Source organism: Phocoena sinus, chromosome 10 (genome assembly GCF_008692025.1).
Source record: "Phocoena sinus isolate mPhoSin1 chromosome 10, mPhoSin1.pri, whole genome shotgun sequence".
In the NCBI taxonomy this organism is placed as follows: Eukaryota; Metazoa; Chordata; class Mammalia; order Artiodactyla; family Phocoenidae; genus Phocoena; species Phocoena sinus.
Genome location: NC_045772.1, coordinates 9,870,926 through 9,895,176, shown reverse-complemented (window position 1 = coordinate 9,895,176; position 24,251 = coordinate 9,870,926). Strand labels below are relative to the sequence as shown.

General features: G+C 38.1%; 1 protein-coding gene and 1 non-coding gene across 2 annotated transcripts in view; one reads left to right on the top strand and one right to left on the bottom strand.

The window, feature by feature from the left end:
* Nucleotides 1-24,251, bottom strand: part of DMC1 (DNA meiotic recombinase 1) — a 46,128-nt gene that overhangs the window by 13,335 nt on the left and 8,542 nt on the right. Inside the window, exons 4-12 of the mRNA XM_032645596.1 lie at nt 23,583-23,729; nt 20,196-20,278; nt 14,506-14,558; nt 12,911-12,952; nt 11,729-11,801; nt 7,971-8,062; nt 7,482-7,555; nt 7,236-7,350; nt 6,328-6,388 (exon numbers count right to left, since the gene is read on the bottom strand). Coding sequence (XP_032501487.1) covers nt 6,328-6,388; nt 7,236-7,350; nt 7,482-7,555; nt 7,971-8,062; nt 11,729-11,801; nt 12,911-12,952; nt 14,506-14,558; nt 20,196-20,278; nt 23,583-23,729 — 740 coding nt within the window. The remainder of the gene's footprint in view (nt 1-6,327; nt 6,389-7,235; nt 7,351-7,481; nt 7,556-7,970; nt 8,063-11,728; nt 11,802-12,910; nt 12,953-14,505; nt 14,559-20,195; nt 20,279-23,582; nt 23,730-24,251) is intronic.
* LOC116761391 lies at nt 20,587-20,652 on the top strand. The gene has a single exon (XR_004351964.1). It is a non-coding gene; the product is annotated as a small nucleolar RNA SNORD58 (small nucleolar RNA).

The following is a 24,251-nucleotide window of genomic DNA, read 5'->3' as shown; positions in this document are numbered from 1 at the left end:
TGAATCTCAGTTTCTTTAACTGTAAAATGGGAACAAAAAAAACTCCTTACTTTTTAGGGCTGTTGTGAAGATTCAAGATATATTTAATCTAACTCATTGGGAGCCTACTACATGCCAGGAATTGTGCCAGGTCATCTATAAAGCATTAGATTTACCCTTTCAGTAATCATGGCACATAAGAGATACTCAATAAATGGTAACTATTATTATTTAACTAAATGATTCAGTTAAAACCCTCTTTCAGTGACTTGTTAATCAAGAAACATTTCTTGGGCTTCCTTGGTGGCACAGTGGTTGAGAGTCCACCTGCCGATGCAGGGGACACGGGCTCGTGCCCCGGTCCGGGAAGATCCCACATGCCGCAGAGCGGCTGGGCCCGTGAGCCCTGGCCGCGGTGCCTGGGTGTCCTTTTTTTTTTTTTTTTTTTTTTTTTTTTTTTGCGGTACGCGGGCCTCTCACTGTTGTGGCCTCTCCCGTTGCGGAGCACAGGCTCTGGACGCGCAGGCTCAGCGGCCAGGGCTCACGGGCCCAGCCGCTCCGCAGCATGTGGGATCTTCCCGGACCGGGGCACGAACCCCTGTCCCCTGCATCGGCAGGCGGACTCTCAACCACTGTGCCACCAGGGAAGCCCTACTTCTATTTCTGACCAAGTAAAAACAGCTTCAGAAAACCACCCACATGCCTCCTTTAGCCTACTCTCTTATTTCCTCTTTTTTAATATTATCTTCTCTTCTTTCCTCCTTTTCTCAGGGGATGGGGGAGTATGATGAGAATGAGGAAGAGATGGGGGTGGATATTAGGAATAAAGAGGGGCCAAGAAAGATTGTTTCATTTATCCCCCTCTGGTTGAACAGGATACAGCCTGTTATATTGTTGACAGTAAGACCCAGAACCTCCTGACCTTCCAACTGCAAATTAGGGTGCAGGGAGTACAGGATTATGGTGATGGTGGGGCAGGTGATACTTTTCTGGGAGTGAGATAGGAAGAATAGCACAGTGAGACTAAAAGAGCATCAACTTTGAAGTCAAAGAAACCTGGGTTCAAAATCTGACTCCTGTTTTTTAACTGTATGATTGAGCAAGTAGGCGCTCTGAGCCTCTGTTTCCTCCTTTATATATTAGGAATAATAATAGTGTCTACCTCAAATACTGGTTGGAGTGGAGGCCTTGAGGGGTCTGGGTAAGGGCAAACTTGAGGGACAATTGGTACTCCTGGTACTTTTGACTTGCTAAGGGTTAAGCTTAAAGATGGAATTTTTGAGAAGGGGTCCATTGAGAGAAAGACTGGGTGAACCATGTCCAAGAGAGAGGAGGAGGTTTTGAGATTAGAGGAAGATAGAGAATTTTGGTGAAAAAGAAGAGATGGTTTAAAAAAAAAAAAAGGAGTATGTTTAAGAAGTTTTGTTAAATAACCCCACCCCCCATTTCCTCCCAAAATATGCAGAAAAATCTACATTTTTCAAATTTTTGAAGATAGAATTCGGCGGGGGGTGGTTGGGGGGTTGGGGAGAGATACAGCAATATACTGAGACTGGCTTCATAGAACAGGGAGGTCTAGGAGGCTGAGTTATGTTGGGGTGATATGAGAATTATATAAGATGATACATGAAAGCACTTGGCACATGCTAAGCAACCAATAAATATAAGTGCTCTTAATTTTGAGGGAGAGGAAAATAAAATTCAAATAATTTAAATGTTGCACAAGGTCACAATGCTAATGACTTTGGTTCAATGTTTTTTCTCTAACCGTATTGCCTCTCTTTTTTTAAAATTAATTAATTAATTAATTAATTAATTTTTGGCTGCATTGGGTCTTTGTTGCTGTGCAGGGGCTTTCTCTAGTTGCAGTGAGCGGGGGCTACTCTTCGTTATGGTGCAGAGACTTCTCATTGCGGTGGCTTCTCTTGTGGAGCACGGGCTCTAGGCACGCGGGCTTCAGTAGTTGTGGCTCGCGGGCTCTAGAGCGCAGGCTCAGTAGTTGTGGCACACGGGCTTAGCTGCTCTGCGGCATGTGGGATCTTCCAGGACCAGGAATCAAACCCATGTCCCCTGCATTGGCAAGCAGATTCTTAACCACTGTGCCAACAGGGAAGTCCCGATATTGCCTCTTAATTTATACTAATGATGTAGAATCAGTAAGTGACATCCTTAAAGAATAAACTGCACATTTACAAGACTGCAAATGTTCTAAGATGACTTTTAGGGAAACAAATACACAAATGAAGTAGGGGGCAACATCATGGTCTTATTTGTTGCTTATCTTATTTTTGCTGTGGTACGGAGCTTTACAGGCTGATACTTTGACTTTATTTCCAGGCCTTCATCAACTGGCTCATTCTAGTTCTAAAATCTGTATCTGTAAGCCTCATCTAGGAGTTACTGCTCTGGTGTATCATATGGAAGCTCCTCGCCTCTATAATTTTGTTCCTTTTTAATACGATGTGCCATCAAGTATAATGCATGGGATAGAAGCCTCAATTATTGTCAGTGTACTTGGGTACTCATACCAATTATAGTGATATTTCTCTGACAGGCTCCAGGGGAGTTGCAGCTTGGAGTTCCTTAACACTGAGAAACAAAGATATTTCCTTTATGGGAAGTATTCTAATAGCATTTGAAATCCTTTAGTTTAAAACTGTCCTGTTTTCTTTTTTAATTTAGCTGTGGCAATATATGTGATTTACAGCACATGCATTTAATTTGTATTGTTATGATGTACTTTAGAATATACTAATTATAGTGAAATTTGTTTCCATATAACTTGGCTAGGTGGAGGAGATGCTGTTTCAAAGCAGATTCACCCAGCAAAAATGCTAGTCTTTGTTACCTTCTTCGGCTCTTTTCTTAGCTTATTTCATTATAAATCTCCTCCCCTCTTTGAACTTATGCAATTATTTCCTTTCTGTCATTTCTCTATTTTTCTCCTATTGGAGTCAATTCAAAATGGTTTTAAGCTTTTTGAAACTTTCTACAAATATAAGAAAAAGAACCCTATCTGACCTAATTTCCACAGATTTCCTTTGTCTTCTAACCCTAGGTCGATAGTTTTGGCCTCTTCAATGTTCCCTCCCTACACCTGAAGAAAGAACATTGCTCTTTAACTTGTACTGTTTTATTTGAATGCAACCCACTTCCTCCCTCTGAGCCAATGAGTCATTTTCTCTTTTTAAAGCGAGCCTTAAAAATCTCCCATTTCTCTTCAGTTTAAAATTATTCTCTTTGTGAAGTACTTTATGTCCTGTATATGAAAGATACCCTATAAAACAGAGAATATTGCCTTAACCCCTCAAGGACTACAGACAATGCATGACCAACCAAGACTTTAAAATTTTGAGTTAAATGGACATCATTTATTTTTTTCCTAGTGGAGGCAAGGCACATAGTCTCTGTTGTTCACTAGTGAATTCCTAGAACCTTGATATATAGTAGATTTTCAATAAATATATACTGAATGAATAAATGATTGACTTCCCCTTCCTCAATCTTTTTAACTTGCTTGGACTTCCCTGGTGATCCAGTGGTTAAGACTCTACTTCCACTGAGGGGGCATGGGTTCGACCCCTGGTAGGGGAGCTAAGATCCTGCATGCCGCATGGTGCGGCCAATAAAACTCAAAAAACAAACAAAAAGACCTTGCTTAAAACCTTTCATGTAATTAATACTTTTCACATTGGAATCTCCTGTAACTAAGTAGAAAATATCGTAAAAGCGCATTGAAAAGTGAGAGCCACAGCAAACAGCAGAAGATGCAGCGATACTCTTAGCGTTTAGTTTAGAAAATGCCTAAAGAGAGATACATTCATTTCAGCACAATTTACATAATTTAGAATGTCATATCAAATATCTTCTAATATATATGTCAATGACTGATTTATCTGCTACCAAATGATGTACTGACTCAGTTTTAAAGTAACAGAACTTTGTACTGCAACCATCAGAGTGATGATTTAAGCAAACATCTGCAATGGATATTATTAAATCCACTGGGTGCAAAACATGATATTTACACAAGTCTCAAAGTATCACCCCACAAATTACTTATTAATTACAAACAGGAGAAGGTCTTTTACAATGGAGAAATCTTGTGAACACCATCTTAATCACATGATCAAACTTATCACTAATAAAGGGACAAACTGCCAGTGTGCCTCCTGACGTGATATATGGAAAAGGTCATAACATTACTTATATATTAGTAGTTTTCCTGCCAAAAGTGTTTAACATTTTAAATAATGAGAAAAAAATCAACTCCAAATTGAGAGACATTCTGAAAAACAGTTGGCCTGTGCACTTCAAAAATGTCACTCACTCCCAGTACAGGGGGCATGGGTTCAATCCCTGGTCGGCGAACTAAGATCCCGCATGCTGCACAGCACCACCAAAAAAGAAAGTCAGTGTCACAAAAATCTAACGAAGGTAGAGGAACTGTTTTGGTTAAAGGAAACTAAAGAGACATGACAAGTACATGGGATGCATGATCCTTAACTGATCCTGAATCAAAAACAAAACAAGAAACCCCCCAAACTACAAAGGATATTGTTGGAACAATTGGAGACACTTGAATATAACTGTGTATTGGATAAATAGTACGCCAATGTTAAATTCCCTGACTGTGCTAATTATGCTGTAGTTATGTGGAAGAATGTTCTTGTTCTTAGAAGAGATATGCTGAAGTACTAAGAAGTGATGTGTCATGATGTCTGCAAATAATTCTCACTGGTTCAGAGAAAACAACTCTCAAAAGGTTCACAAAACATATACACTTTTACATATATGAGCATGTGTGTGTATGTAGCATATAGAGAGATTTTACATACACACGCACACACACAAACACATAGAGGGAAAAAATGTGGCAAAATGTTAAAAACTGATGAAACTAGGCAAATGATATTTGTGGATTCATTATGCTAGTCTTGGAACTTTTCTCTGGCTAAAAATTATTATAAATAAGAAGTTGCTGAAAAGACCTTTTAAAAAGCAGTACAGGGCCTTCCCTGGTGGCACAGTGGTTGAGAGTCCGCCTGCTGATGCAGGGGACATGGCTTCGTGCCCAGGTCCGGGAAGATCCCACATGCTGCGGAGCGGCTAGGCCCGTGAGCCATGGCCACTGAGCCTGAGCGTCCGGAGCCTGTGCTCCGCAATGGGAGAGGCCACAAGAGTGAGAGGCCCGCATACTGTTAAAAAAAAAAAAAAAAAAAAAAAAAGCAGTACATAGATTCAGGGCTATTTTGACTGCTTATTCAGATACATAATGCTCAAAACTCTTGATGGTGGCAACTGAACTTTCTTTGAATTTTCTTTCTGTTTTTTTTTTTTTTAATATTTATTTATTTATTTGGCTGCGCCGGGTCTTAGTTGTGGCATGCAGGATCTTTCTTTTCTTTAGTTGTGGCTCACGGGATCTTTTAGTTGTGGCATGCAGGATCTAGTTCCCTGACCAGGGATCGAACCTGGGCCCACTGCATTAGGCGACAGAGCCTCTACCACTGGACCACCAGGGAAGTCCTTATTCGAACTTTCTGTTTCACTATACTACTTTAACTCTCCTTGTCTTTCTTTCTTTTTTTAATTAAATTTAATTTTATTTATTTTTTTATACAGCAGGTTCTTATTAGTTATCCATTTTATACATATGTCAATCCCAAACTCCCAATTCATCACACCACCACCTCCTTGCCTTTCTATTCACTGCCATCTTGCAAGCAGAGCCATCAATATGTACGTTATGTGCACAACTACTTCAACAAATTCTGAATATGCCTAGTGTGAGTGAAATTCTGTTTCTTCAAACAGGAGACTTCTCTCATAGCAAGTCTCTTATAAATGTATAAGAGACTCATAAATATATCTCATGTATATCCTGTAAATATAAATATATTATATTTATATAATATAATAAATATATAAATTAAATATATATCTCATGTATATCCTGTAGAGAGCCTGCTTTTTTTGTTTGTAGGCTAACAGATTATCAGTGCATTAGAAACCATTCATGTATCTGGAATATACATTTTTATTTCCCTAAGATCTTTTTCTTATTGTCCTCCAATATCCTTTGTCCTAGACAAAAAGGAACCCAAAGTATCTCTGAAAATAGTTAAACTATTGCTTTGTTTTATAAAAAAACTAGAGAAGAATAGATCTGGATAACAAATAAATGATATTTGCAATTATGAAGTAATATGCACTGTGCAAAAAGTGATTTGTGACATATCTGTGTCCACATCAAGGCTGACGATTTTGGAATTATTTCCTATTCTACACTCTAACCCTTTTGATATTAACTTTTGTGAAATACAAAAGCAGAATATTAGGGCTTACGTCATAGTTGCTCCTGGGTCAGCAGTCATTTGATTGGTCACAAACACAGCCACATTATATTCTGCATCAAGAAATAAAATTAAGAAACTAAGAGAATGACAGTGTGAATATTAAAAGTTCATTGCTTAGATTTCAGAGTTTAGAAATATTGTGCCACGAATTTATTTGATGAACAAGATTACATTCCTGTTTTTTCATTGATATCATAAATTAAAGTTATTATTGTTATATTATTTAGGTACCTTATTGTATTAGAATCAGTATTTTTGGTTTAAAAAAAGAGTTGTATTCCCATGAAGGAAATTTTATTTTTTTTTATTTTTATTTTTTTTTTTGAAATTTTATTTTTAATAAATGGATTGATTGCCTCCTGACATTATTCTGAGCTTCTCTGAAAAACCTACTTAGCAAACAGTCACAGGTGCTATTCTGATATCACCATTTATTTTAAAAATCTACCTTCTGAGGGACTTTCCTGGTGGCACAGTGGTTAAGAATCCGCCTGCCAAGGCAGGGGACACGGGTTCAAGCCCTCGTCCAGGAAGATCCCACATGCTGCAGAGCAACTAAGCCCGTGTGCCACAACTATTAAGTCTGCGCTCTAGAGCCCGCGAGCCACAACTACTGAGCCCATGTGCCACAACTACTGAAGCCCACATGCCTAGAGCCCATGCTCTGCAACAAGAGAAGCCGCTGCAATGAGAAGCCTGCACAGCGCAACAAAGCGTAGCCCCTGCTCACCGCACCTAGACTAGAGAAAGCCCGCACACAGCAGTGAAGCAATGCAGCCAAAAAAAAAAAAAAAGAGTAACCCCTGTTCGCTGCAACTAGAGAAAGCCTGCGCACAGCAACGGAGCCAAAAATAAATAAATAAATTTATTTTTAAAAAATTAAGGAAAAAAATCTACCTTCTGAGATTTTTTGGAGTCGTGATAACATCTGGGCCAGTTTTTGCTGCCGTTCAGCCAACTCCCCACGACCACTGAAATCCACTCGGAAAAGTGCCATTATTGAATCAATGATCTGTGTAGGATTAATGTAAAAATAAATAATGCATTTGGAAATGAAGGAAAAAGTTAATTTGAATTGGAATCAATAGAAGAAAGATAATATGCTAAATAGCTCTAGATTGAGCAATATTTAAAAGCTCGTACCAATAGTTTGAAGATGCCAGCTTCTTCATGGAACTTTGCTGCTACATAATCAAGTAGCTCCATCTGATGTTCACCTGGTGGGAAATGCAGTGGGAAACTGTTATAAAAAGTAGAAGAAGCAGAGGCTAAGATCATGTATGTTCTTGGGAGTCAGGCAAAAGAGAGTCCTTGAAGGATTTTCTTAATTATTTATGACTTTATTAAATATGATTTCATATTCTGCCTTAGCATACATACCAAATGTTACCTTATCCAAAAAGAATGTTACTCTCCATTTCAAAGACAAAGAATAAGAAATAATTTGAGAGCATTTCAATGTCTAAGGACTTACCAGATGATAAAATTTGTGGACTGACTAAATAAATTTGGAGAAAGGTAAAATATAAAGAGAAAAGGATAGTGTCAAAATGTTGTAAGCATCACTCAAATAATAAATCAGTGCTGTCAACCTTAAAATAGCCTAAGCATCCAATTGCATGGGGCTCTTACTAGTATATGCACGTGCATAAAGTACATTGTCCAGGACTGCATCATGGTCTACGCTGAAGCGATCAGCAATGTCCCGAAGGCGATCTGGACGGCTGGAGTATGCCAGGATTAAGGATTCAATAAATCAATTCCAAAAAGTTTAGACAACAACTACAAAAAATAACACCGTAAGCAAGTGTATCAAAGAGAGGCAAAACACTGTACCTGCAAAGGTATTCTGGAGGATACCAATAATCACTTAAAATCTGTATCAGACTTTGTTTTTCATAAGTGCCTCAATTAATGAATACCTTAGGTAGTGATAACAGTGATAGAAATAATGAGATAGTAATGAATTTAAATATTAAATTATCTAAACAATAACCTTGGAAGTTAGTTGTTATGGCCTCTATTACATTTTACAAAGGAGGACACTGACAAACAGAGATTAGGCAGATGACTCAGGATTATGCAGCAAATCAGTTCCAAGAGAAAAACTAGAAACTAAGATTTGTGAATCTCTGTTGTTCTCAGTTCAATAAATATAGACCTAGTCTAGGAAGATAATATCACTGAATTATAATTCAAGTCACTTCAAAGTGAATTAATTCACTCTCTTCACATTCCTCACTTGTTCAACATGAAATAGTTTAATATATCACTAACCACGTGTTGCCAACAAATGATAAATTTGACTCCATAAACCAAAGAGTCAAAAAAGTAACTTCAACGGTCCAGAAGGGAATTATTATCACATAGTTTTTGGTTTATTTAGGGTTTAAAATCCACTTTCTTCTAAAGGAGCTGTGTTAGCATTCTGAAATTAGTAAATTCATAGGGGGGCAAATTCAGTGTACCTGAAAAGGTATTCTGGAAGATGCTAATAATCACTTATACCTATCTAGACTGTAAAGGAGTAATAAACATTCTTTATAGGTCTTTGGTGATCCTAACAATATGTCTATAATATTCTCTAAAGTCAAGTAAGATAAAATAAAATGCACATCTGTGGTCTCATTTCACTTTGTTTACAGTATTTGTAAAATACTGATCATACTATAAGTAACTGTAAAGTAAGGACCATTTTTAACCTTATTTGTAACACTTGGAACTAGTTCAGTAAACATTGAATTGAATTGTCTTTAGGACTTCCCAGCCATCTCTGTCCTACAGCACTATATATGTTTTCTTCAGAGCTTTAGTGACAGCCACTTAAATCTTCTGTTGCTGCTGAGTATACCCAGTAGATGTTTCCGGTGGACAAATCAAAGAAGACAAGGAATTGGAAGAAGCAATAAAAAATGTTTTTCACTATGTCAGTTTTTACAAAGCCGGGTGACTATGTAACCAGGAATATAAAAGTTGGACTTATGCTGAAGGGAAGTTCAAATCAATTTACAAATGTTTATTAACTGATTCCCATATGGAATCGGTTACCATGTTAACCAATTACCAGTGCAAGGCACTGTGGAGGATTTAAGGGTCTTAAGATAATCTATGCCATAGGTAAGTGTAAAACATAATTATGTAGGCAAAATATAAACACATAAAAAGACAAGTACCACGAGAGAGCAGTATACATGTAAGAGACTCTGAAAGAGTGAGAACGTTCCACTCAGGTCCCTGCATGTCCTTGTTCCTCCCAGCTGTTCCTCCCTATTCCCTCTTGCATATGACCTGGCTCCTAACTGTTTCTTTCAGCCATTCTTGATAAAATCCAAATTGCCCAAACAGTGGCAGCTATTCTGCAAGAACAATTCCTCCCTCTCAAGAACCATCCTTAATCAACTGTTTCTGAAACTAGCTGAGCTCCAGCTAAGCGCCTCTTCCTACAGTCCTATTGTTAAAAAGAATGTCCTCTGAACCTGATATCTCCTCAAACTACCGTATTTCTTCTATTTATTGGTTAATTACACACTGCCTCAATTCCTTACTGTTTATTTGCAACAAGCTTCCATCATCTTACTTTACTGCAAATGGCCTCTTGGACTCCTAATTGCAAACCTCAGTGATCTTTTTCAGTTTGCACCTTCTCTCTCTCTCTCTCTGTGGAACATCACTGACTACCATTTTCTTCTTGAAACTTTCCTTATGCTTAGCATCCACAACCAGATATCCTCTTACTTTGTCTGTCTTAATTGATTCGTCTTTTTAGTCCCTCTTCCTAGACATATAGGCACACCCCAAAGTTATGTTCTCAGTTCTCTTCTCTTCTCTCTATGTAAGTTCTCTTGCCTCCCCCTGGCTATTCCATCCATATCCTTGGCCCTACATTTTTCTCAAGCTGAGCCCAACATTTCCAACTGCCATATGGATGTCCCTCTGTACCTCATATTTGACATATTAAAATGAAACATCACCTTTTCTCTGAAATATGATCTTCCCAATTCTGTCATCGTTATTCTCCTAGTATCTAGACAAACTTAAGAGTGGTTTCCCAAGCCTCTCTTTCCTTTGTCTACCAAATACAGTCATCAAATCTCATTACTTGCCTAGAATATTACAAAAGAATCCAATTTACACCCATCATCCAGCTTCAAGGCCCTTCGTGTCTAAGACCCACCTTTCCAGTCTTGCTTTCTGAAATAACTTACACTTCAATAAAACTGCAATTCTTTTTGTTACCCAAACAGGTTCTTCTCTTTTTCCTTCTGTATTTTTGTTTAATTCAGACCTTTTCCTTTATTTGAAACCATGACTTTGAGTGAGTCAATAACCTTCTAGCTATTAAGTTAAATCTTTGGAGAAGTAAGAGAATTAAAAACAAATAGGATGTAATTTCCTCTCATGTATTTGTTTCATCAATTTTATACCAAACCCATTTGGAGAAGTGAAACCTTTTTTTAAAAAAGGTGATTTGAGGGACTTCCCTGGTGGCGCAGTGGTTAAGAATCAGCCTGCCAATGCAGGGGACAGGGGTTCGAGCCCTGGTTTGGGAAGATCCCACATGCCGCAAAGCAACTAAGCCCGTGCGCCACAACTACTGAGCCTGAGCTCTAGAGCCCGTGAGCCACAACTACTGAGCCCGCATGCCACAACTACTGAAGCCCATGACCTAGAGCCTGTGCTCTGCAACAAGAGAAGCCACTGCAATGAGAAGCCTGTGCACTGCAACAAAGAGTAGCCTCTGCTCGCCGCAACTAGAGAAAAGCCCACACGTAGCAACGAAGACCCAACACAGTCAAAAATAAACTAATTAATTAAATAAATTTAAAAAAAAAACTATGAAAAAAGGTGATTTGAACATAGAAAACAAACTTATGGTTACCAAAGGGGACAGAGTGGTGGGGAGGGATAAATTAGGAGTTTGGGATTAACATATACACACTAATATATATAAAATAGATAACCAACAAGGACCTACTGCCTACTGTATAGCACAGGGAACTATACTCAATATTTTATAATAACCTAATAACCTATAAGGGAAAAAGAATCTGAAAACGTATATATATATATATATATATATATATATATATATATATACACACATATATATGTATATTAAACTGGATCACTTTGCTGTACATCTGAAACTAACACAACATTGTAAGTCAACTATACTTCAATAAAAAAATAATAAAATAAAATAAAATAAAAATTTCAGGGGGAAAACGTGATTTGCAAACTCGACTAGCAACTGTTTTCCCTTGGCTGTTCTCATTATTGCTGGTTTACAGGGTGATCACAAAATGACATATTTCAAACAAATTCTCTTTTATAGTAACAGTACTATATCTCACTATTATGTTAGCAACTTGTTTAAATAAAAGGGTTACAAAGTATTTTCTGTATCAATGAAGATAATCTTTCCTCCTGAGTAGCCACCTGCTCCTGGGAGTTGAGCTGTCACTAGAAAGCAATTAAAATTTAGTTAATATTAGTAAAAGTGAATAAACTTTGTACAAATGTGTATATAAATTAATATGGTATTTAGGCTGGTTGCAACTCTCTAGTCATGTAGCAAAGAATAATGATCTTTTAGTTTCTAAACAGCATGCTATATTTTTATATTACTAACCAGTGGTAAGATTATAAGTATTCTGCCAGCATAGTAGTAATTCAACAAAGAATGTCAATATCTTTCACAATGGGAGATATTCATGAAATTCAGTTCTCCGAAAGAAGTAGAATGTAAGTATCACTAACTTTTCTCTATAAGAAATAATCATAAATATAATTTATGCTACATAACTCATTTAACTTTTCAATTAATGTATATCAAAATTTTAAATGCATTTTCTTTATATGTAGTAGTTAACACTAAGGAATTACTTTACATAAAGTACATACATTATTTCATTTATTTTCCAAAACAACCCTAAGTTCGGCACTATCATTACTCCTGTTTTACTGATAGGGAAAATCTGAAAGGTGAAGCAACTTGCTCCAGGTCACACAGCTATTATTGGCAGAGCTATTTTGATGCCAGAATCCCCTTATTAAACACTTTTCCATGCTCCTTCTACTTAGGTCAAAGAAATGTAGTGTAATGTCTTTATGCAAAAGGAGGTATTTTTGCTTATTTTGCTTTAGAAACATTTAAGTCTTTTTTAGTTCCAACCTTACTCTATGGAAAGTAAGGAATTCTAGGCCTCAAAAGATTCTGTGACATTCTCATAAATACAATATGGAAAAGATAGAATGGGAAAAATCGAGACCATGAATGAATACCTCTCTCCACCAACACATTCATATACCCATTTACCTCCTCCGTACTTCCATTCAGGTGTTCAGAGTGCAGTATATACAACATCACCTCAAGCATCACATATTCAAAGACCAGCTCTGGTATTTGTGTAACCATGGGCAGTTTATGTAATGTCTCTGAGTTTTAGTTTCCTTGCAAGTTTGTTCAGATTACATGAGATTATGTAAGTACCAGGCACAAAGTAGGATAGTAAGTGATCGCTATGATTATTATTGTTATTGCTATTACTGTTGTTGTTACATATCCTTACCACAGAGGGTATGAGAGAGTTGGGTCTTTCCAGTTCGAAATTCTGTGAAATATAGAAAAAAAAATACATAGTTAATTTTTAGATATTTTCATAAAGAATAAATATGGCCTCAGAGTATGGTTTTCTTTTCCAACTGTCAAATCTCACACATAAAGTACCTCTGTGTCATGAATGGATTCTGCATATATGAGTACCAGTAGTAAAAACAACTTTTAAAAGGTTTTCATTTTCAGAACTGTCCTTTAGATAATAATTAACTTAAACCAAATTTTCATTAGGAATAGTTATATAAATGAAAGTTTAAGACTCCACCACAGGAATGAGAGTCTGGGGTTCTCCCACTGACCTGGGATCCTAAGATTGGTGGTATTCCCTAGCTACCAACAAAAGCAAATTCTCTCCGGAGAAAAATGTCCCCACTCACCAATTTAGGCCTATTGAACTCCAACAGATTAAAATCAAGAAATAAGCTCACAAATATCAATGAATACAACAGCAGGTAAGCCATTAAGACTGAAAGTCAACTGAAATAAACACAGATTTATTTCTCCAAGTCAACAGAAACATCAACACCAAAAAAACAAAACAAAAAACAGGGACTTCACTGGTGGTCCAGTGGTTAAGACTCCACGTTCCCAATGCAGGAGGCCCGGGTTCCATCCCAGGTCAGGGAACTAGATCCTGCATGCTGCAACTAAGAGCCCACATGCTGCAACTAAAAGATCCCGTGGGGGCTTCCCTGGTGGTGCAGTGGTTGGGAGTCTGCCTGCCGATGCAGGGGACACGGGTTCGTGCCCTTGTCTGGGAGGATCCCACATGCCGTGGAGTGGCTGGGCCCGTGAGCTATGGCTGCTGAGCCTGCGCGTCCAGAGCCTGTGCTCTGCAACGGGAGAGGCCATGGCAGTGAGAGGCCCGCGTACCGCAAAAAAAAAAAAAAAAAAAGATCCCGTGTGCTGCAACTAAGACCTGATGCAGCCAAATAAATAAATAAAATAAATATTTAAAAAAACCACAAACAACAACAACCAAAAAACAGATTTAGTTCTCTGAAGACTGAAAATACTGGAACTGTCAGGAATAGTACGTAACATAGCTATGCATGAACATTTTTCTTTTTTTGACCACACTGTGTGGCCCGTGGGATTCTAGTTCCCCAACCAGGGACCAAACCTGGGCCCTTGGCAGTGAGAGTGCAGAGTCCTAACCACTGGACCGCCAGGGAATTCCTGACTTTTTTTTTTAATAGAGGATACAATAAGGGAAGGGAAATCTATTCTCTATGTTCCTGAAACATGTATTTCTTAGAAATAATATCTGTCTCATTATACAACTACCCTCTGAAGGTATGAGAGAAAAAAATTCTAATCTCTTCTATAGGAATCAGAGATAAAAAGATGAAAAATGCCAATAAAACTCATCTGTTAATGTTGGAATATATTTTAATTGCAGCCCAGAATGATCTTGCATTATGATAACTGATATTTCATCATAAGTTCCCAAATAGATACAATTTACAATTGACTACTTAATTATATATATGGGTGTGTATATATACACATATTTTTCATATAACAAAATATTAAGGTTCTACTTACCTCCAAAAGCTTCTGTGATTGCCATGCTTTCAATTCCACCTCCTAGCAACTTACTAGAAATAGAAAGTAAGCTTTAGTAACGGGAACAGAAATAGATATCAAGAAAGGAGAAAGTGCTAATATCATTAGTATCATTTCTATCTATCTATATACCTTTCTATCTGTCCAACGTGAACAGGAATTCTTGGCTGAATAAATGGCTTCCCACCTGTTTAGATCACAGGTTATACTGTGTATGGGCAGGGGGATCAACAAAACAATTTATAAGCCCTGTTGTTCTTAACTCCTGTGTACCAATAGGAAATGGGCTATGCAGGGCTTATATTTCAGTAATTCTAAAGAACTGAACTGGAGTGCGAATAAATGATTTTTAGTTATTAATTGGATATTTCATATTGTGCTGGGACTATGTTTCTAAAAGTCAACTGAATATCCAATTTTTTTTAATGTACTGAAAAATATGAAAAATAGATATTAGGAGAATCCAGTGATTGTCACCATGATTGGCTTATCTCACACAAACCAAATTCTATGAAGAACATGTCAGAATAGAAAATATTCAAAGATGTGACAAGTAACGCTAGCAGATAGAAGAATAACTGTCAGATTTTGACAGCATGCACTTAACTGGTAATGCAGTGACTCAGCGCATTTAATACATACTCTTGATATGGAAAGATCTAAAGTTAATTAATCTCATTCATTCATTTAATGCAACAAATATTAATTATGGCAATTGTGCTAAGACCTGGTAAGAGCACTTTTAAAATCTTTGTAGTTATTTATTTATTTTTGACTGCGTTGGGTCTTTGTTGCTGTGCACCGCCTTTCTCTAGTTGCGGTGAGTGGGGGCTACTCTTCGTTGTGGTGCACGGGCTTCTCATTGCAGTGGCTTCTCTTGTTGCAGAGCACGGGCTCTAGGTGCATGGGCTTCAGTAGTTGCAGCACGCGGGCTCAGTAGTTGTGGCTCACAGGCCCTAGAGCGCAGGCTCAGTAGTTGTGGCGCATGGGCTTAGTTGCTCCACGGCATATGGGATCTTCCCAGACCAGGGCTCAAACCCGTGTCCCCTGCACTGGCAGGCTGATTCTTAACCACTGCACCACGAGGGAAGACCAAAATTCTTTGTAGTTTTTATTAGCATGACTTTTGGGACATGGTCACAGATTAGACAAAGCTTTAAGAGATGGATAATCTAACAGATTTACACTTACGTAGTTTAAGAGAGCAGCTTAAATGTAAATTGAAGTAATGTTGGAAGTTATTTACAGATTTAGTGAGGGCTATGGACTTTAATGAGAAAAAGAAAAATCTAGATACTGACCCACATAAAGGACATGGTGGAGAAACCACTCCATTTGGTGGGTTGGCCAAAAAGTTCGTTCGGGTTTTCTGCAAGATGTTCTGGAAAAACCCTAACAAACTTTTTGGCCAACCCAATACTTAGGGATTCTATAAACCTACCAACTATTAAAGAGAGTTTTATTGACACTTGGCCCTCCTCATCTTGAGAAAAATCACCCTGAAAGGCTATAGCCCTGGAAAATCTCAGACAAAATTTCTGGTTGATATGCTGAAAAAGTGACCCCAAAATTTAACTGAAAGGGTATCCCAAATTACTTGGGATAGCATAATTGTTCCCTTATGAAACTCAGGAAAATTTACAATTAGGTACAGAAATAGTATTTTTAAATCTAGGAAGATTTAAAAATGGAGACACAAATCAAACCCACAGATTACTATTTTCATATTAAATTTGGAAATAATCTGTGCATATTTGGTACCTGAGAATTTTCAAAATTTAAGAGAATTTGACATTTTTATAATAACACATTAGCCTCTAATTGATTACATGATATAGACCTGCAGTTTCTAAATTGATAACTAAGTTTATACACAGTATTTGAACATTTAAGAGTGTCTAAGACTCACTATACTTATAACTTTAATTTATTAAATTTATAAGACATTCAGATAATTGGAAAGATTTTAATAATTACACAGGTAAAGTTCTTAGAGGAAATATAATATAATAAATTTATAAATATAATTTAAAATGTTTAAGGGAATTTAGTTAACCATATTAGAAAGGCTCCCTTAAAATTTGCCAAATTTATAAATAGACTTGCAGCTTAAGAAAAAATTATATAACATTTAAACAAATAAAATATTAATTAAAAAAAGCCTAGCTCCTGAGTAATCTTTTATGTGCCCCAAAACCCAACATCGAGGACACCAGAAAGCTCACTGTGAGAGTAATAATTTCTCTAAGCCGAATGGCTCTTAAACCATGATGTGGTAGAGCAACTGGAGAATATCAAGTTGTCATTTGAATCAAGTTTTATTTATTTATTTATTTAGGCTGCACTGGGTCTTAGTTGCGGCACGCGGGATCTTTTAGCTGTGGCATGTGGACTTCTTAGTTGCGGCATGCGTGTGGGATCTAGTTCCCTGGCCAGGAATAGAACCTGGCCCCCTGCATTAGGAGCATGGAGTTCCACCCACTGGACCACCAGGGAAGTCCCGGAATCAAGTTACCTTGACCAATTTGTCTTGGACCAAAGACTTTTCCTTAGCTGTTACTTGAAAAAAAAGTTCTGTGATTTTAAAAATTTGAGGCAATGCTACGTTAAAGAGGTGTTTTATTTCGCTGCAAGAATTCAGATCCTTTAATAAAATGTGTGAATCTCCAAGAGGAGAATATAGTATATTGCACTTCCCTAACTTATTTTATTCACTGTTTATTCATTCAATTAGTCATTCTACAAATATTTATTGAACACCTAGTTTGTGTTAGAGATTGCTCTATGCCCTTGGAGTAAAGCAGCGAACAAAAGAGACAGAAATCCATCACTTCATGGAGCTTCCATTCTAATGAGAGAACAGACAATAAACATAAGTAAAATTTGTGGTATGTCAGTTGTTATTAAATGATATGGATAAAAATTAGATCCAGAGGGGATAAGATGTGCAGAGGATGAAGATGGGGAGTTTTCAAATAAATTTTCAAATAAAGTGATCAGAGAAGGCCTTAGTGAGAAGTAGACATTTTAGCAAAGACCTGAAAAACCTGACAGCAAGTCATGAACATAATGACGAAAGAGTGTTCTGGGCAGAGGGAATGCTAAGTGCAAAGGCCCTGAGGTGGGAGTGTATCTGGCATGTTGTAGGAATAGCAAAGAAGTTAGTGTGGTTGGTACATAGTAAACCACAAGATGAATTAAAGATGAGCTTAGATTTGAGATTAGAGAGGATTTTGGCTTTTGCTCTGAGTGAGATGGGGAGTCATTAGGATGTTTTGGGCAGAGGAGTGTTATGATCTGACCTATGGTTTAAAAGGATTATTCTGGCTCCTATGTGAAGAATAAATGGTAGGGGCAAGGTCTAAAGGAGGGAAGTTAGTTAGAAGTTATTATTAATAATCCAGAAGAGATACTAATAGGTGTTTTAGACCAGTGAGTGAACAAAGGAGAAGGTGGTGAGAAGTAATTGAATTCGTATTTCTTCTCTTTCTCTGTACACATATAGACACAAATAGAAAAAAAAATGTATATATACACACACATATATATATGTAAACTTTCTATTATGGACAATTTCAAACATACAAAAGTAGACAAAAACAGTATAATAATGAACCTTCATGTACCTATAACTCAGCTTTAAAAATTATCAGCTATGAACTCATGGTCAACCTTTTTTCATATAAACCTCCAACCACTTCCCTCCCTTTTCATATTACTTTAAGCACATCCTAGGCAACATATCATTTCATCCTAAATATTTCAGTAGGTATCTCTACAAGATGAAGACTCTTATTTTTAACATAACTGCATTACCATTATCACACGTAAAAAATTAGTAATTCCTTAATATCAACTATCTAGTAAGTGTTCAATTTTCAGTCTCATATGTCTTATTATCCGTGTGTGTTTGAATCAGGATCCAAAATAAGATCCACATATTGGGATTAAGTGACATGTCTTTTTTTTTTTTTTTTAAATAGTCTGTGCCTACAAGGCACCTTCAGTTTATTAATTAATTAATTAATTTTTGCTGTGTTGGGTCTTCGTTTCTGTGCGAGGGCTTTCTCTAGTTGTGGCAAGCGGGGGCCACTCTTCATCGCAGTGCACGGGCCTCTCACTATCGCGGCCTTTCTTGTTGCGGAGCACAGGCTCCAGACGCGCAGGCTCAGTAGTTGTGGCTCATGGGCCCAGCCGCTCTGCGGCATGTGGGATCCTCCCAGACCAGGGCTCGAACCCGTGTCCCCTGCATCAGCAGGCAGATTCTCAACCACTGCGCCACCAGGGAAGCCCAAGTGACATGTCTTTTAAATCTCTTTTAATCTCTAGGTCTTGTCCCTGATTCCATCTCTTTTTTTTTTTTAATTCCTTATAGTTTATTTGTTGAAGAAACTGGTTGGTTTTTTTTTAAATATAAGGATTGTTTTTTTAAAAAAATAAACTTATTTACTTATTTTTGGCTGAGCTGGGTCTTCATAGCTGCGCGGTCTTTCTCTAGCTGCTGCGAGCGGGGGTTACTCTTCGCTGCAGTGAGAGGTCTTCTCATTGCAGTGGCTTCTCTTGTTGTGGAGCACGGGTCATAGGTGTGCGGGCTTCAGTAGCTGTGGCATGTGGGCTCAGTAGTTGTAGCTCGCGGGCTCTAGAGCACAGGCTCAATAGTTGTGGCACACGGGCTTAGTTGCTCCGCGGCATGTGGGATCTTCCCAGACCAGGGCACAAACCTGTGTCCCCTGCATTGGCAGGTGGATTCTTAACCACTGAGCCATCAGGGAAGCCCGGTTGGTTTGTTCTGACTAAATATATTTGAAGGTAGAGCAGACAGGACTTGTTAATAGATTAGAGTTAGGGTGTGAGAGGGGAAAAGAGGTGCTAAGGATGACACTAAGGTTTCAGATCTGAGGATCAAAAAGAGCTCCGGATGAGGGAGATTTTAGGAGGGGCAGATCTGGGGCAAAGATCAGAAGTTTGGTTTCAGACCTGTGAAGTCTGAGCTGCCTAGCAAACATTCAAGTGGAGGCATATTTGACTATGAACTCTTTTTTTCTTGCAGTTTTTTGTGAGGTCAGTGTTTTGAGGAATACTTTGAAGAAATACTGCTTTTGTTCAAATTGATCTTGGCCACTGCTCTGACTTATGAAACAGTAACTCTGCCTACTAAGGTAGAGAAAAAAAACCACATTCTAGTCAACTTCCATTGGGAAGATGATGACTATGTCTCAGGAATCATAAGATAATAAATAAAAAGGGAAGTTAAAACTGCTGAGGCTGAAGAGCAAAACCAACACTGCATTATTTCTTCTAAAATATTCACTCTAACAACTGATTTTTAAGTAAAACCAAAAGTGAAATGGAATTTCCTTCATCAGTGGAGAAGAAAAGGGAAATGAAAAGTTAAACTAATTTTTTAAAATGGTTTATAGATTAATGTAGGCTGATTTAGAAACTACTTATATTTTGGGTCTGAATTTCTTGTAAGAAATTTAATCCTGTTTTTACAAGCAGTCTGGAATTTATTTGCTTCAGTTGCCTTTTGAGAAAAAAAAAAAACTTCTGCAAAATAAGAAGCTATTTCTGCTACTTATAGTCAAAATAACAACCTGGATAGAGGTAAAGAAATATGGTATTCCAAAGATTATGCTTAGTGGTTATAAAAAATATGAGATACATACTCAAATTCCTGGCTCCCAGTGGTGATACGGAAAACCATCTTCCTCTTCTCACTATACTCAAATGCGGTCAGGAATCCTGGTTCCTACAGAAAGACAAAAGAAAAAGTTCAAAAAGGGTATAAGATGATGGTTTTCATTTCAAATCCCACCAAAAGCTATACACTTGATTACCAGGGTCATCATTTAATATAAGCTACAGTTGATTTGTCTTTGAAGGCAGCACAAGATCATGCTTAAGAACATAGGCTCTTATCTTCAAATAGATAACCAACAAAGACCTACTGTATAACACAGGGAACTCTGCTCAATATTCTGTAATAACCTAAATGGGAAAAGAATTTGAAAAAGAATAGAAAAAAATAGATTAATTAAATTAAATTTTTTAAAAAGACTGCAATGATGGCATTTCTTAGGACACCTTTGGATTAATCGTGAAAACAACAACTCTCTGAGTAGCTGCCGGCAGCGTTTAGTACATATATAAACTATATGAGTTACTGTAAATATATGTTGACAGAATTATTCTTGCTCACTTCCAGGTGACCTCTAAAAATGGTTCACTATTCACTTGACCCAGAAAACCCCACGAAATCATGCAAATCAAGAGATTCAAATCTTCGTGTTCACTTTAAGAACACTCGTGAAACTGCCCAGGCCATTAAGGGTATGCATATCTGAAAAGCCACCAAGTATCTGAAGGATGTCACTTTAAAGAAGCAATGTGGGGCTTCCCTGGTGGCGCAGTGGTTGAGAGTCCGCCTGCCGAGGCAGAGGACATGGGTTCGTGTCCCGGTCCGGGAAGATCCCACATGCCGCGGAGCGGTTGGGCTCGTGAGCTATGGCCGCTGAGCCTGCGCGTCCGGAGCCTGTGCTCTGCAGCGGGTGAGGCCACAACAGTGAGAGGCCCGCGTACCGCAAAAAAAAAAAAAAAAAGAAGCAATGTGTGCCATTCCGACTTTACAATGGTGGAGCTGGTAGGTGTGCCCAGGCAAAACAGTGGGGCTGGGCTCAGGGTTGGTGGCCCAAAAAGAGTGCTGAATTTTTACTGCACATGCTCAAAAATGCAGAGAGTAATGCTGAACTTAAGGACTTAGATGTAGATTCTCTGGTCATTGAGCACATCCAGGTGAACAAAGCCCCCAAGATGTGGCGCAGGACTTACAGAGCTTATGGTCGGATCAACCCATACATGAGCTCTCCCTGCCATACTGAATGATCCTTAATGAAAAAGAACAGATTGTTCCTAAACCAGAAGAGGAGGTTACACAGAAGAAAAAGATATTCCAGAAAAAAAAAAAAAGATAAAATAAAATTTTTAAAAAAAAGCAGTTATGGGGAAGGGATGGTGGTAATGGCTGCAACAACAATGTGAATGTATTTAATACCACTGAACTGTATACCTAAAAATGATTAAGATGGTAAATTTTATGTTATGTGTATTTTACCACAATAAAAAAAAGAAAAAATTAAAAAAAAAGAAAGAACACAGGCTCTTGAGTCACCCTACCAAGGTTCAAAATATGTCTCTAATACTTATTAGCTGTGTGATGTCAGGTAAACTACTTAATCTTGCTGTATTTTGGCTTCCTCTTTTGGGTCAAACGGGGATAATAGTGTCTCTTTCATAGGTGAGTTGTAAGGATTAAATGAGATATATTTATGGCATAAAGTAGAATGGTACTTTACTAAATGATTCAGTTGATTTCATTCAATAGCATCATCTCCCCCAGCTCTAGAAGTTGGAAGGAGCACAGGAATTTCAGTTTTCAATATTCATGATACAATATTTTTCACGTTAGATATACTACATATTGGTTGAATTAATGAGCTACAGCTGATGCAGTGTTATAACTAGTGAAAATAGGTCCTGATGTGGTCTAATGCATTCCCCTCTTTGTTGTTTTATACTATGACAGTGGTTCTCAAACTTCAGAGAACTTGAAGTGGGGGAAAAGCCCATGCCTAATCCCAATTCAATGAGCCTGGGCCTCTGTGTTCTTTACAAGCCACTCCAGATGATTCTGATATATACCACTGTACTGTGAAGTTAACTGTCTCTGTCTGTCTCTGTCTCTCCCTCTATGTCTCAATCGTTTTCTCTTTCTTTCAGAATAAATAGCTTTAGTTAAGAAAGGATAAGACTCTTGGTGCATTAGTATGTACATGAGAAGGAGAGAGGTTCTTTTCTTTGGTAATAGAATTATTTTCCAAAGAAAAGAAGACTAATGCCTAGGAGCTATAAAGTAGCAGTTTCCCAAACCCTGGGTGCTGCTCTAGGGCTTCATTAGATACCCTGGCAGTTATGGAACTGACTTGCAGGTATACTGCCCAAGAGTACTCAGAAGGTAAAGCAACTGAGCTGTGTTCAGAGCAGTTCACTTGGGTCCTCTCCAAGCTCAGGACCACATTGCATCACTCTCATGCCTCAACTGCCTCTGGGGAAGGAAACTGGATGGCTGTCAGTAAAGAGACTTTCTAGGACTTGGTGGGAATGGGAGCCTCACATACACATGTAGAAATGAAGAAGCCTGCTCTTCTGCAAAGAGGGAGACTTTGTCTTTCTGCATATTCTTATTTCCAGAGCTGGTGCTTCCAGTGGCCCCCAAAAGCTCTACACAAAACCTTGGGTCAAAGGCGTGTGTTTTTGCTTGGAGCCTCTCAGCTGCATAGGTCTCTTGTGTTCTGTGGGCCCAGCTAGAAGGTATAGGTTTCACTTAGCTTTAAGCTCAGGTGCCTCAGTGAGCACATTCTTGGTCATATCTATCTTAACTGCACACATGTAGACCCAGCCACTGCTGTCGTTTTCAAATGCAATGCTCTCTTATCAAATGCCTATAGCAGGAGAGAGCAACTTCTTTGTTGCTGAGCACTTCACAACAGCCATAGATACAATGTTTGAGGAGATAAGACAAAAATAAGGAGGAGGAAGATAAAAAATATGAAAAGGAGGGAATTCCCTGGCAGTCCAGTTGCTAGGACTTGGTGCTCTCACTGCCTGGGGGCCCAGGTTCAATCCCTGGGCCCGGAACTAGGATCCTGCAAGTCACGTGGTATGGCCAAAAAAAAAAAAAGAAAAGAAAAGAAAAGGCGAAGGAAAGGCAGAGACATAGAAAGGGAAAAAACGTAATGTAAAGGGAGACAAAATGAAAAGTTTTGGTAAAAAATAATTACCTTCATAGTTTTCCAGGTCTCTTAACCCCCGTCTCATTCTTTCAGAAATTAATTGCTTTGAAACCGACATGATGAAAAGTTAACATGGGGCATATATCTTGTGATCTACAGGAACTCAGAGTTCTCACAATAGTTTCTAGTGTACATAATGAGAAAGGCTACAGAGACTCACAGGGCCCTTCTAAGCTAAAACAACAAAGAATGGATTTTGCTTACAATAAGCTTGTTGGCTGCCTCTTTAATCTTGTCCACTTTTGCTTCTGAGAGCCCTTTGACATTGCATAGCGCTCTTCTTGTTGTCATTTGTATCCCTTTGATGGTACAGATGCCTACTGACTTCAGTTTCTTAATGTCAGCCACATTCTGTAAGTAAAAGAATGGGTGCAGCAGATTGAGAAAATGCCAGCCTGAAAGGCTCCCATACTATGTCATGTGCTTTTGTGTCCATCTACTTCCATCATGATGCCAATTTTATACAAGCGGCCAGGTGGAACCCACCCACCATGTAGCCAAATGTTCTGGAAATATCTGAGTAGAACATACCCAGCATGATGCCAAATGTTCTGGCTGTGCCCTGATTTCCCAAGAATGTTAGTGAGACCATGGCAATGTAACAAGGAATTCAAAAGAGAAGTCTGTTGGTAGGAAAGCTAACAAATTTATCACACGTTCAACCCCCTCAGTTCAGCTCCTTCCTTCTACAGAACTTCATTACCAAAATGTTCTTTAAAATTTTTTTAAGATTTTTTTCTTTACCTTTGGAGAATGCAAATAACTACATAACCAAAAGACCAGGATTTTCTCTTGCTACAATTTTCTAAATTCAACTGAAAAAGATTAAATGTGAGGGCTTCAAAGGGTAATGTCAGAGAAGTTTCACTGCCA